Here is a 12689-nt window from a genome sequence, read left to right as displayed (position 1 = left end):
GAAGGCGGCGAGCCCCGTCTAGCAGCCTGCCTGAGTCTGGGCTGGGGCGTGCACAACTGCGGGCACCACGAGGACGCCGGCGCGCTCTGCGCAGGTGCGGGGTTGGAGGCGGGGCCGGCGGGGCGGTGCGCGGGGCGGGGCCGTATTCTGAAGCAGGAGACCGGAAGAGGGACCTCGGAGGGGATCGGGATGTTGAGTGGCTTGATGTTTCCCTGAGCTCTTTCGAAAAGGCCCCCAAATTAGTTTTTGTTTCTCAGTACGACTCTAGAAGTGCCTCATAAAATTCTAGTAGACTCCACGACTATGTAATACTGCAGTATTACCCCACCAATTCAGATTCCCTGGTGGCTCAGACGGTAAAGCGTCTTCCCGCCATGCGCGAGACCCGGGCTTGATCCCTGGGTTGGGAAGATCCACTGGAGAAGGAAATGGCAACCCACTCCAGTTGCCTAGAAAATTCCATGGATGGAGGAGCCTGGTGGGCTGTAGTCCATGGGGTCGCAGAGAGTCGAACACGATTGAGTGACTTCACCCCACCAATACTCCAGAGTTGTCTAACAGTACTCCAAACATGTCTCCAGAATTTTCTGGCACTCAGTTCAGTTCAGTCACTCAGTCGTGTCTGACTCTTTGCGACCCCGTGGACTGCAGCACGCCAGGCTTCCCTGTCCTTCACCAACTCCCGGAGTTTACTCAAACTCATGTCCATCGAGTCAGTGATGCCATCCAGCCATCTCATCCTGTCATCCCCTTCTCCCGCCTTCAAGTTTTCCTAGCATCAGGGCCTTTTCAAATGAGTCGGCTCTTTGCATCAGTTAAGTAAGCACAGTGACAATATACAGCCTTCCTATTTTCCTATTTGGAACCAGTCTGTTGTTCCACGTCCATTTCTAACTGTTGCTTCCTGACATGCATACAGATTTCTCAAGAGGCAGGTCAGGTGGTCTGGTATTCCCATCTCTTTCAGAATTTTCAGAATTTTCCAGTTTATTGTGATCCACACAGTCAAAGGCTTTGGCATAGTCAATAAAGCAGAAATAGATGTTTTTCTGGAACTCTCTTGCTTTTTCAATAATCCAGCGGATGTTGGCAATTTGATCTCTGGTTCCTCTGCCTTTTCTAAAACTAGCTTGAACATCTGGAAGTTCACGGTTCACAGACTGTTAAAGCCTGACTTGGAGAATTTTGAGCATTACTTTACTAGTGTGTGAGATGAGTACAATTGTGCGGTAGTTTGAGCATTCTTTGGCATTGCCTCTCTTTGGGATTGGAGTGAAAACTGACCTTTTCCAGTCCTGTGGCCACTGCTGAGTTTCTGGCACTAAGTTCTTTTTTTTTTTTTTTTTTTTAATTGTTGGCATTTTCTTTTTAATTTTTATTTTATATTGGAATGTAGTCTATTTACAATGTTGTAATTCTTTTCAGTGTACAGCACACTGATTTAGTTATACATATGTGTGTGCGTGCTCAGTCATGTCTGACTCTTTGAACCCTTAAACTATACTTATACATATATACATGTATATACATGGATTTTTCTTGATTCTTTTCCCATATATGTTATTATTACAGTATGTTGAGTGCTATACGGTAGGTTCTTGTTGATTACACTTGTTGATTACTAAGCACTCTTTGTGAAATACTTTGGAGTAAAGTAATAGTACTTTAAGATAGCTCCAGAGATACTCCAGAATTCTTTCACTGAAACTCAGGTATGTCCCCTGAATTCCCTCTCTCGTCAATCCTGATTCTCTTATGATAGTATTTCCCCTCACCTGGTCCTTCTTCCGCAGTGAAAGGTTTTCTGAACAAATAGAAATAATAGGGCTGTTAATGGCACTTTACAGATGGACTCCACTCTGCCAGATATTAAGTGCTTGCCCATGCCTCACGGCAAACCAGGAGCCATCAATCCCGATTTACAGATGGGAAAGCTGAGGCCCAATAAGGCATAGTGAGCCCTGGCAAAGCCTCAGCTAACCTTTCTGCATAATCTTGAGCATGCCCCTTGCGCCTTCTAATCTTATTTATCTGTAAGACGGGGATAGTGAGTTTTGTTCTGCAAGCCCCTCAGGACTGTGCATGGCCCTCCCTGGTGGGCAAGACCTTCTTTATCTCCCCAACTTGAACATACATTGGGCTTCTGAGAACCCTGGAAAGAAATGAAAACATGCTTGTGAAAGTGTTGTGTAAACTATAGTGTACGCCTAGGCAGCACAAATAAATGACCAGAATTGGCAAAGCGGGGCAGACTTCCTTGGACCCCAGCTGAGGCTGAGCCTCCAGCTCTGGAAGTAAAATCTGTTTGTCTTCTCCAGGGAAACCCTCTCATTCTCTCCAGGAACCAGAACCTTGGCCTCTGACCCCACTCCCTTCTCTCCTACTCTAGTCCTGGGCCACTCGACTCTCACAGCACTGCCACCGTCAGCCACAAGAGTGGACTGGGCCTGGCACACAGAGCCAGAGGGTAAGGAGCCCTGCCCTCCAGGCTGGAATGGTAGGGATGAGGTGGGTAGGACTGGAAATTGGGAAGACTGTCTGGATCCATGGGGAGGGGGCCTGGGCTAGCAGGCCAGGGCTTTTGAACCAGATGGTAAAGACGTGAGTGAGAGAACGGATGAGCAGATGGAGCAAGAATGAAATCCGGAGCTCTGAAAAGTTCAGCAGGGTGGGAGGAGGCACTTCTTAGAAGCTCTGAAATAAAATTTGGCAGGGGCCGGGTGGAATGGGGTGCTGAGATTGGAAATCGAGGAGACTTGTGAAAATTGAGATACACGTTGAATGAAGGACAGAAGTACTTTTGGAATGAGGGCTGGAACTATCGTTGGCACTGAAGTCTGGAAGTAGGATTTGATTCATTTCCTTCAAGTTTCCTGAGGACCCCACCACAGCAGACAACATGGTAACTCTAGAATTGAGGCTGAGTAGGGTGAAGGCGTGGTAGAGGTCGGACATCTCCGTAGGTGCGCCGTGTGCCATGCTGCAGGCCAGAAGTCCTCTTTGTCCCATTCAAACGCTCTAGATGCCTTGTCTCTGCAGCTACAGGAGTTGGTGCCCTGCCTTCCAGGGAGCCCGCACGGCTCACCACTGCCGCCTGGGCGGCAGGGAAGAAAAGTAAGTGGCAGGGCAGGGGTTCCGTTGCGGGTGGGAGAGGGTGGGGCCAGGGCTCTGCCAGGGAGCGGGCGGCCCCAGCCCAGCCCCTCTGGCCGCGGGCCTGTGCACCCTGCAGGCGGGCGGCTGCGGCTGGTAGGTGGCCCAGGCCCGTGCCGCGGTCGCGTAGAGGTGCTGTACGCCGGGGGCTGGGGCACCGTGTGCGATGACGACTGGGACTTCGCGGACGCGCGCGTGGCCTGCCGCGAGGCGGGCTGCGGGCCGGCGCTGGGCGCCACGGGCCTTGGCCACTTCGGCTACGGCCGCGGCCCCGTGCTGCTGGACAACGTGGGTTGCGCCGGCACGGAGGCCCGCCTCAGCGACTGCTTCCACCTGGGCTGGGGCCAGCACAACTGCGGGCACCACGAGGATGCGGGCGCGATCTGCTCAGGTGAGGCCGCAGCAGGACCACATGTGCACTGCGGCACAGGCGAGGCTGAACGCCTTCTGGGAAGTGGGCGGGGCCCCGCGCAGGCGCTTACTTAGGCATTGGCGGGGTCTTCTGTGAAGTAGGCGGGGCCGCGCGCTGGCCCGTGCTGTGGTGCCGGCGGGACGAACAGGCTCTGAGGAATGGGCGGGGCCTCACGGAGGCAGGCTCTGGGGATGGGCGGAGCCTCGCGGAGGCACGCTCTGCGGAGCGGGCAGGGCGGGGTTCGTTGGGAAATGGGCGGGGTCGCGCGTGAGCGCTCACCGCGGCACTGCAGCGTGAGCGCGGCGGGAGAGTGCTCACGCTCCGCAGTAAGAGGTGGAGCCCACCATCGGGTGGAGCCCACTCGCTCTGCGGCTGCGCGGCATGGGCGGGGCCGGGAAGGGAGCGCCCTCTGCGGCAGTGCGGGGCGGGGCCCGAGCAGAGTCCGAAGTGCCGGAGCTCAGAGTGGGAGAGTCAGTCAAGGGCGTGGTCCGGGAGCTTTTGCTGTGCTGCGTCAAGGATCCGAAAAGCTCTAGTTAGCAACGAAAGTTGATCAGCTTTCGGGGAGCATACGTTTGTCCCTTGGGAAGTCACTGGAAAAGGGATAGTTGCAGAGTCCGACACATTTAAAAATGCGTCTCTTTATTGACGGATGTGGGAATTGATATTTTCGCCCTTGTTTGGTGCCCTGGTGGTAGCTTTGGCCACAGAGGGCTCTGCTTTGGGCCCAGAGTGAGAGAAACACAAACCCCGTTTCTGTTCCAAGGAGTGGGGGCCTATGAAGCCCTTTCTGATCCTAGATCAGGCTTCCCTTGGAGGGTAAGAGGTGACCTGGTCTCAAGGGACTGGTTCCCTAGTATCACAGCCACCTCTTTCTCTGTCCTTGCTGAACCAGGTCCAGAGGAGCTAGTCCAGCAGGAGGGTGCTGAGACCACCCGGGTACCCACTCCTCGGCCCAGGGACGGTAGGTGTTCACAGTCCCTAAGAGTGAGGTGGAGGCATCAGAGTAGGAGGGACCAGATCTGGAGGGAAGTCACAGCCCCAGGTTACACAGCAGATTTGCACCAGATCCTAGAACTCTTGTCCTTTCCTGTTAGTCTCAGGCCTCATCAATAGAGGTATGATGTCTGGAAGGAGGGAGGGGGGTTTTAAGGTAGAGCAATTGAGAGATTTCTAGACTTGAGACCAAAATAAAGGGACGGGGTTCCTGTCCTGAGGAAATCAATGAAAGAATTCAGGCTTTAATTTGGGGAGTCCAGAGGGGAGGGGAAATGGTGATGACCTTCGGGGACACAATCTCATTTGACAACAGCTGTAGGGCTGAGGTATTAGGATTGTAAACAGCCAACTAAGGAGAGAGCAGGCATGGAGCTCGCAGCATGCACAGAACACCCCACAAGGGCTTGTACACACTTTCCTGATGCCCGTCTTATTTTATCTCATTTGTCTGCCCTTGTCCAGTGGCTCCCAGGGCAGTGAGGTGTCCCAAACCACCACCCTTTGTCTCCTCTTAACTACCCCTCCCCTGGCCTAGCTTGGGAGTGGCCTGGCCTGGGCCGGCCCCTTCCAGCCCCAGGCATTGTCCCCCCACAGGACACCTACGTCTGGCCAACGGAGCCCACCGATGTGAGGGGCGTGTGGAGCTCTTCCTAGGGCAGCGGTGGGGCACTGTCTGTGATGATGCTTGGGACCTGCGGGCAGCTGGCGTCTTGTGTCGCCAGCTGGGCTGTGGCCAGGCCCTGGAAGCCCCTGGTGAGGCCCACTTTGGCCCAGGCCGAGGCCCTATTCTCCTGGACAATGTCAAGTGCCGTGGGGACGAGAGTGCCCTGCTGCTGTGCTCTCACATCCGCTGGGATGCCCACAACTGTGACCACAGCGAGGATGCCAGTGTCCTGTGCCAGCCGGAGTGACCCAGCTTGCTCTGCAGACCACCTCTTCTGGGAGCCTACTGTGGCCTGCCCTTCTTCCTCCAGGAAGTGCTCCTCCTGTGACAGCAGCAGTTCACTCTGCCTGCCCTCCCCTTGCTTGGGAGAGAGCCTGCCTAAATGGTGTGGTCCTGCCTAGGGAAGCAGAGCCCATCAACTTAGTGTCTGACCTCACTGTCATCACCTGTGCTGGGCCCAGTTCAATGAAAGCTCCCACTTTCTGCTCAGCTCAAACAGAAAGTGGTGGGGAGTGAATAACTCCTAACTGTCCTCTTTGGCAGGGGTCCCATTACAGGAACCCTGACCCAGCCTTCCTGGTCTGTCCTCCAGAAGGTCCAGAATGGGGTATATCCCTTCCTTCCCGCCTCTACTCATCTTGGAATCCTCAAGAAGAGGGAAGGCAGGAGAGGCCTACAGTTCTGACCTTAGACTGCCAAGGGCTGCAGAAGAACCGGGGTCATTGCGCTGGCCTGCTCCAAGAGGGCCAGATGGTGCTTGGCTGGACAAGGGGACTGGAAGGGGCCAAAGCAGTGACAGTGGTCCCTCCCTGCAGCTGGAACCAGCAACTCTGATTTCTGCTGCCCCCACGACAGAGCCTCCATTTTGCAGATGCAAAGAACCCTGGGGGCCTGTAGCCACCCATTCATAGGTGCCAAGTCAATAAAGCATTGTTTCCCCTCCTTTTCCTCTTTTAACCAAGGTCAATGTTGGTGCATAAGTGCACTGTTTGTGGCAGCAGGAAAGACTCTGGTTAGGACTCTGGAGGAAACCCTCTGGGGGATGGAGGGCGGGTCAAGAGCATCATCAGAGAGCTTTCCGCAGGCCCATCGCATCCTGGAGACGCTGACTCACAGTGTCAGGCCGCCAAGAAGGCCCCTAGAAGGTCCCCTGGGCCATCCTCACTTTTATGTTCACAGAAATCTGGGTCCTCGACGGGGTCTACTCAAGGTCACGAAACATGGCGGTCATGGCAGCGGAATGACTAGAAGAGAAAAAAATTGACAGGAGGCAGAAAGAATGATGGGGAAAAGGAAGCAGCACTGGGGCTTCCCCAAGGGCTGCTCTTGGGGTACCTCACCTGGAGCCCTAGGGCCACAGAGAAGTAGGGGATCCTGCCAGAGCCTCTCTCAGCCCCAAGGTGCATGACTTGCCAATAGCAACTGTCTGACCAAAAAAGCCCCGCCTTCCACATTAGCCTGCAGGCTCTGTATGAGTTTTCTCTCATTGTGTAGCAAATTATCACAAATTTAGTGACTTTAAACAACATAAATTTATCATCTTACAGTTCCCGAGGTCATGAGTTGGAAATGGGTTTCCCCGGTCTAAATTCAAGAGTGTTGGCAGGGCGATATTCTTTCTAGAGGATCCAGAGGTGAATCCATTTCCTCACCTTTAGCAGCTTCTAGAGGCTGCCTGCATTCCATGCTTGCTCAAGACCTCCTTCTGGTCAGCAATCGCATCACTCCGACCCCAGCTTCCATCATCTCATCTCTTCTTCTGACTCTCCCGCCTCCCTCTTCCATCCTTAAAGGTCTTTTATGATTATATCAGGCCCACCTGGATAATCCAAGATAATCTCCCCATCTCAAGGTCCTTAATTTAAGCACATCTGCACAATCTTTTTAACCATGTAAAGTCACATTTTCACCAGCTCCAGGGATTAGGACATGGACATCTTTGAGGGGAAGGCATTGTTCTGCTTCCCACAGGCTCCAAACCCAAGTCTTGGCTGCCAGCCAAAAAGTGAGGCAGACACTTAAGCTCCAAACTCCATCAGCTCTTGGCAGTATTGGTTTTGTCTCCATTTGTCAGGGAGCACCCTGCAACTTACTGTGTCATTGGAGGGACGAGGGCTGGAGGAGGGAAAGGAATGACAATGCTGAAGAATTCAGGGAGTCGGGGCTTCTGGTTCAGGATGGTGAAGTAGAAGGATGTGTGCTCATCTCCTCCTGTGAGAGCACCAAAGAATGGAGGGAGTCAGGCAGAGAAACAGGGAAGTTCTAGCCACCAAGAGCCTCAGACCTGAGCGCAGCACGCTATCATTTTGCACAGCCCACGGTTATTACCTCTCCAGGTACATCACTGACTCGATAAGACATGAGTTTGAGCAAGCTCCAGGAGTTGGTGATGGACAGGGAAGCCTGGCATGTTGCAGTCCATGAGGTCGCAAAGAGTGGGACACGACTGAGCAACTGAACTGACTGACTGACTGAGGTACACCCACATTCATTGTCTTGAGGTGTATCACAGCTTCCCACCCCTGGACTCCCCTTCCCCATCTAACAAAGTGCTTTCATCGATGCTCAACTCAAGGGAAGTATTAGCATCCCTTTTTACAGACAGGGAAAACTGAGGCTCAGAGACCGGAAATGATTTATCCAGGTTTGCAGAGTAGATGCAGGACTGGAAGTTAAGCTTCTTTTATTTCTTAGCTGCACCACATGGCATGCAGGATCTTAATTCCCTGACCAGGGATTGAACCTGTGCCCCCTGCATTGGGGGCAAGGAGTCTTAGCACTGGACTTCCAGGGAAGGCCATTTGCTCAACTCCTTAGTTCAGTCTACAAAGTCTCCTGCACAGACTGGCCCTGCTTGTGTTTTTGACATCATCCATCACCACTTGGTGCCAGGATCTCGCCAGGCTGAACTACTTTCAGTTCCTCTAATGTCTGGGCTTTCTTCCCACCGGGCCTCTGCACATGCTGTTCTCTCTGCCTGGAATACACGTCACCCTCTCCCCTCCTTCCCCCTTAGTCAACTCTTATTTAGACTCATGGCTCAACTTTCCTTTCTCCAGAAGGCCTTCACGGGTACCCGCTCCCGCACCCACGGTCAGGACTAGGAGCCCCCATCACACCATGCACTTGCCCAGGGACAGCACCGACCCACGCATCTCAGCGGACTGCTCTGACTCGGCTGTGTCCTCCTGGGGCTGGGGCTGTTGTGTTCAACTTTGTGTGCGAGACCTCATACACGGCAGGTGCTCAAATAATAGTTGGCCAGTGAACAGAGGACCTGAGCAAATATTTCTGGAGCGCCCGTGTGCTAGTCTGCGCACTGGGCTGGACTCTGGGGCTGCAGAGCCCCAGAAAGATCTAGACCCGTTTCTGTTTGCAGGGCCCAGAGGTTACCTTCAAGGCAAGTCCCGTGAAAAGCCACTGAACAAATCAACAGCCAAGAGATTTGGAGCAGTGATTCGTGCTAGGAAGAACATGAAGCAGGGTGTTATGGGAGGGAATGGATGGTGAGGGAAAGCCTCTGAGGAGGTGAGACTTGAGCTGGGCCTGGGTGGGAACCAGCCATGAGCCTTCTGTGGACCATGAAAAGGTTTAGGGTAGACCATTCCAGGTCTGTCACTAGGGATTTAGCCTGGCCTGCAGAAGGACCAGAAAAAAGGGCATTGTGACTGGAGCAAAGTGCCAAGAGACAAGTCAGGAAAGCTGGTAAGGGTCAGACCGCTCAGGGCTTTCTGGGCCACAGAGAAGAGTTCTATTCTAAGGGCAATGAGCCTCTTGGCCATCTTCCGCATCTTTCAACTTCCTGACTGCACCTTGCCTCTTGAGATTAATTAAAAGGGCCCATTAAAATAGGATACCAAGGATCCCTACCAAAAATCTCAGGAATTCTTATGGAGGTTAGTGAAGTGAGTGAAAGTCAGTTGTGTCCAACTTTTTGCGACCCCGTGGATTACACAGCCCATGGAATTCCCCAGGCCAGAATACTGGAGTGGATAGCCTTTCCCTTCTCCAGGGGATCTTCCCAACACGGGGATCGAACCCAAGTCTTTTGCATTGCAGGCAGATTGTTTCACCAGCTGAGCCACAAGGGAAGCCTAAGAATACTGGAGTGGGTAGCCTATTCCTTCTCCAGCAGATCTTCCCCAACCCAGGAATCAAACTGGAGTCTCCTGCATCATACCAACTGAGCTATGAGGGAAGCCCCTTATGGAGGTTAGGTCCTGCTAAGTCCCCCTGACTTTTGCTGATTTCTGAATCTCCCATCTGCTTTTGGAGAAGGCAATGGCACCCCACTCCAGTACTCTTGCCTGGAAAATCTCATGGACGGAAGAGCCTGGTAGGCTGCAGTTAATGGGATCGCTAAGCGTCGAAAACGACTGAGCAACTTCACTTTCCCTTTTCCCTTTCATGCATTGGAGAAGGAAATGGCAACCCACTCCAGTGTTCTTGCCTGGAGAATCCCAGGGACGGGGGAGCCTGGTGGGCTGCCATCTATGGGGTCGCACAGTCGGAAACGACTGAAGCGACTTAGCAGCAGCAGCAGCATCTGCTTTTACCTTCTTTGTGACTCCCCCTTTACCTGTTCACTGACTAAGCCCTTCACCCCTAAAGTTCCACCTGTTCCGGGCTGCGCACAATGCACGCTTGGCCACTGATCGGGGGCAAGCATTCAACAAGCAGCTGAGGGACTGCTCTGGTGGTCCAGTGCTTAAGACTCCACCTTCCAATGCAAGGGACTCGGATTTGATCCGTAGTTGGGAACTAAGATCCCACACACCTTGGGGGAACTAAGCCCTCATGCCCGTGGGCTCTGGAACCCATGCAGTGCCACAACTCGAGAGAAGCCCGCGTACAGCAACGAAAGATCCCACGTGCCACAGCTAAGACCTGACACAGCCATAAATAGATAAATAAATGTTAAAAAATAAAGATGCAGCACGCCACAACGAAGATCGAAGATCCCCGTGTGCCAAAACTAAGACCCAGCACAGCCAAAAAAATAAATATAAAGAACAACATTAAAGAACCAAACAACTGAAAATTAAAAATTAGATACCCTGTTTTTTTTTTAAACTCAAGTCCATTATTATTATTTTGGCCATGCCACACAGCCTGTGGGATACAAATTCTCTAACCAGGGATGGAACCTAGGTTCTCTGCTGTGGAAGCTCAGAGTCCTAACCACTGGACCACCAAGAAGTCCCTACATATCCTGTTTTTAAAGAGCTCTTTTGTATATTCACACAGGGCCACCATCACCACCACTGCACACACAGGCACATTCCCACATCATTTTTATTTTGATTTTCTTTACTCTAGCCCTAACAGCCTACCCCAAATGAGACCCTCCCTGTCTCCTACCCCAACGTTTGCAAGCCCTCTGACTCCTACATTTTTGCCTTTTCTTAAACAACAGCATTACTGAGATATAATTCACATATCATAACATTCACCCTTTTAAAGTGTACAATTCAGTGGTCCGTTAGCTATTTGCAAGGTTGTGCAACCATCACCACTATCTAATTCCAGTACATTTCATCACCCCACCAAAAAAACCTCATATCCATTAGCAGTCACTCGCCATCTCCCCACCCCTGGGGCATCTGGCAGCCGCTAATTCACTTTCTGTCCAGATGGCTTCTAGACATTTTGTAGACATACAATCAGGCAATATGGGAGACCCAGGTTTGATCCCTGGGTCGGGAAGATCCCTGCAGAAGGAAATGGCAACCCACTCCAGTATTCTTGCCTGGGAAATACAATGGACAGAGGAGCCTGGTGGGCTACAATCCATAGGATTGCACAGCCAGACATGACTTAGCAACTAAACAACAATAGCACAAATGATAATAACATGCTTAACATTTTGAGGGATTACCAAATTGTTTTGCACTGTGGATGGGCCATTTTACATTCCCACGTGCACTGCACAGGGGTTCCAATTCTCCACATTTTTGTTAATTCTTGTCATCCCCATCCCCTTAAAAAAATTCTAGCCATCCTAGTGACTGTGAAGTGTTATCTCCTGGTTTGGGTTTGTATTTCCCTAAAGACTAATTATGTCAAGTGTCTTTTGTTGTTGTTGTTATTGACAATTTGTGTATCTTCTTTGGAGAAATGTCTATCAAGTCCTTTGCCCATTTTTCGATTGGGTTCTTTCCCATTTCTTAGGCAGAACTGTTTATTTTGTCTACTGCCTAGCCTCCAGGACTAGCTTTCCAAAACTGTCCCTTTTGTTTTGCTAATCAAAGCTGGTTCTCCCAATTTAATTCTGCAGCCACCTATGAAACTAAGTGGTTTCATATACATTGTATTCATTGTCTCACTGTCTCAACCTAAGAGATGGAGATAAAAATCTTTCTAGGATTTTACACAGGAGGATTTAGGGACTGGCTAGGATCACACAGCTACATAATTAAGAGGGTGAGATTCGCTCCCTGAACTGTCAAACTCCAGAGAAGCCCCATGCTTTTCCTACTAACTAGTACAACCGTGTCTCCTGACTTCTCCTGGACGTGTTTATCGCTGCTGTACAAAAGAAAAACGCAGGGTCAGAGAAGGATCAGTTTTTCTGGGTCACAAAGATCAGGGATCAGGTCTAGGGATTCTCACCTCTGCCCCCAAATCCTCCTCCCAGTCCCACACGCTCAGTGGCGTGGACCTGGAGGGGGTGACTTGGCTCGGCCCTTCCGGCCCAGTCGGGTCGCGCCTTCCTGCTGAGTCATGGCGGAGGGGCAGGGCGGGGTGGACGCCCCAAGAGAAGAGAGACTAGGAGCCGCCCTGCGTGAGAACCGAAGCCCCACCTCTGGCTCCGGGGTAGCCTCCTGATTGGAGAGGCTTGGACTGACATAGCCAATCACAGCAAGCTGCGGCGTGCGGGTGGGGCGGAGCCAAAGGCAAAGGCACCACCTCCCCTCCTATCTAAGAATCTGCCCTTTCCGGGCGCGCCCCTTGGGGCTTTGGGGAGCGTGCTGGGCTCCGCTACTGGAGAGGGGGGTGTGCCTGGAACTGGGGTGGAAGCCTGGTGCCACCTATGCGGGGTCAGGAGAAAAAGGTCAGGAAGAGCGCCCAAGAACCTGGGGTGAAGGCGAGCTTTTCTAGTCTGTGCGGCCATTCTCAGTTTACAAAGAGCGTTTGACACTCCACCCGCCCCCAATCGGGCCAGGCTGGGATCTTTATTCTTGTTTTAGGGGAGGATTACCCTGCAGAGGACTATTAAAATTATAAGGCCAGTTTTTATTAAAACTGGCATTTGGAAGAGGCAGGCCCAGGTACTTGCAGACAGGTGTACTAGGCTGAGAGTTTCACGACCAGCCGCTTAGGGGCACCCGGACAAAGGCCTGGGCGTGCAAGGTTGGTCCTGAGGGTCTTTGAGATATAGACAAGGGGCAGGGAGGGTGGTCTCTGGATCTCAGCAGTTTGTTCATCAAACTCATAGTCTAGGCCCTGTCTCTCCCTACCCCCACC

General features: G+C 52.2%; 1 protein-coding gene and 1 long non-coding RNA gene across 3 annotated transcripts in view; one reads left to right on the top strand and one right to left on the bottom strand.

Moving 5' to 3' along the window:
* The window catches only part of SSC4D (scavenger receptor cysteine rich family, 4 domains), a 12346-nt gene extending 6853 nt beyond the window's left edge, over nt 1–5493 (top strand). Inside the window, exons 7-12 of the mRNA XM_010854325.1 lie at nt 1–94; nt 2390–2467; nt 3040–3114; nt 3230–3541; nt 4455–4523; nt 5153–5493. The exon at nt 1–94 is cut by the window's left edge and continues 9 nt beyond it. Of these exons, the coding sequence (XP_010852627.1) occupies nt 1–94; nt 2390–2467; nt 3040–3114; nt 3230–3541; nt 4455–4523; nt 5153–5469 (945 nt within the window). The 3' untranslated portion in view covers nt 5470–5493. The remainder of the gene's footprint in view (nt 95–2389; nt 2468–3039; nt 3115–3229; nt 3542–4454; nt 4524–5152) is intronic.
* LOC104998927 lies at nt 5491–12001 on the bottom strand. 2 transcript variants are annotated; one of them, XR_826520.1, is made up of 3 exons: nt 11835–12001; nt 6875–7433; nt 5491–6466 (listed from the first exon to the last, which is right to left on the bottom strand). It is a non-coding gene; the product is annotated as an uncharacterized LOC104998927 (long non-coding RNA). The 2 variants fall into 2 exon arrangements; XR_826519.1 differs by having other exon boundaries at nt 5506–6466; nt 7316–7433; nt 11835–12000.
* Between the last annotated feature and the right edge of the window lie 688 nt (nt 12002–12689).

The sequence above is a fragment of the Bison bison genome, unplaced genomic scaffold, assembly GCF_000754665.1.
Source record: "Bison bison bison isolate TAMUID 2011002044 unplaced genomic scaffold, Bison_UMD1.0 scf7180017864340, whole genome shotgun sequence".
NCBI classification, from domain to species: Eukaryota; Metazoa; Chordata; class Mammalia; order Artiodactyla; family Bovidae; genus Bison; species Bison bison.
Note: the sequence above shows the minus strand (reverse complement) of the source record. Positions and strands in the feature narration are given on the sequence as shown.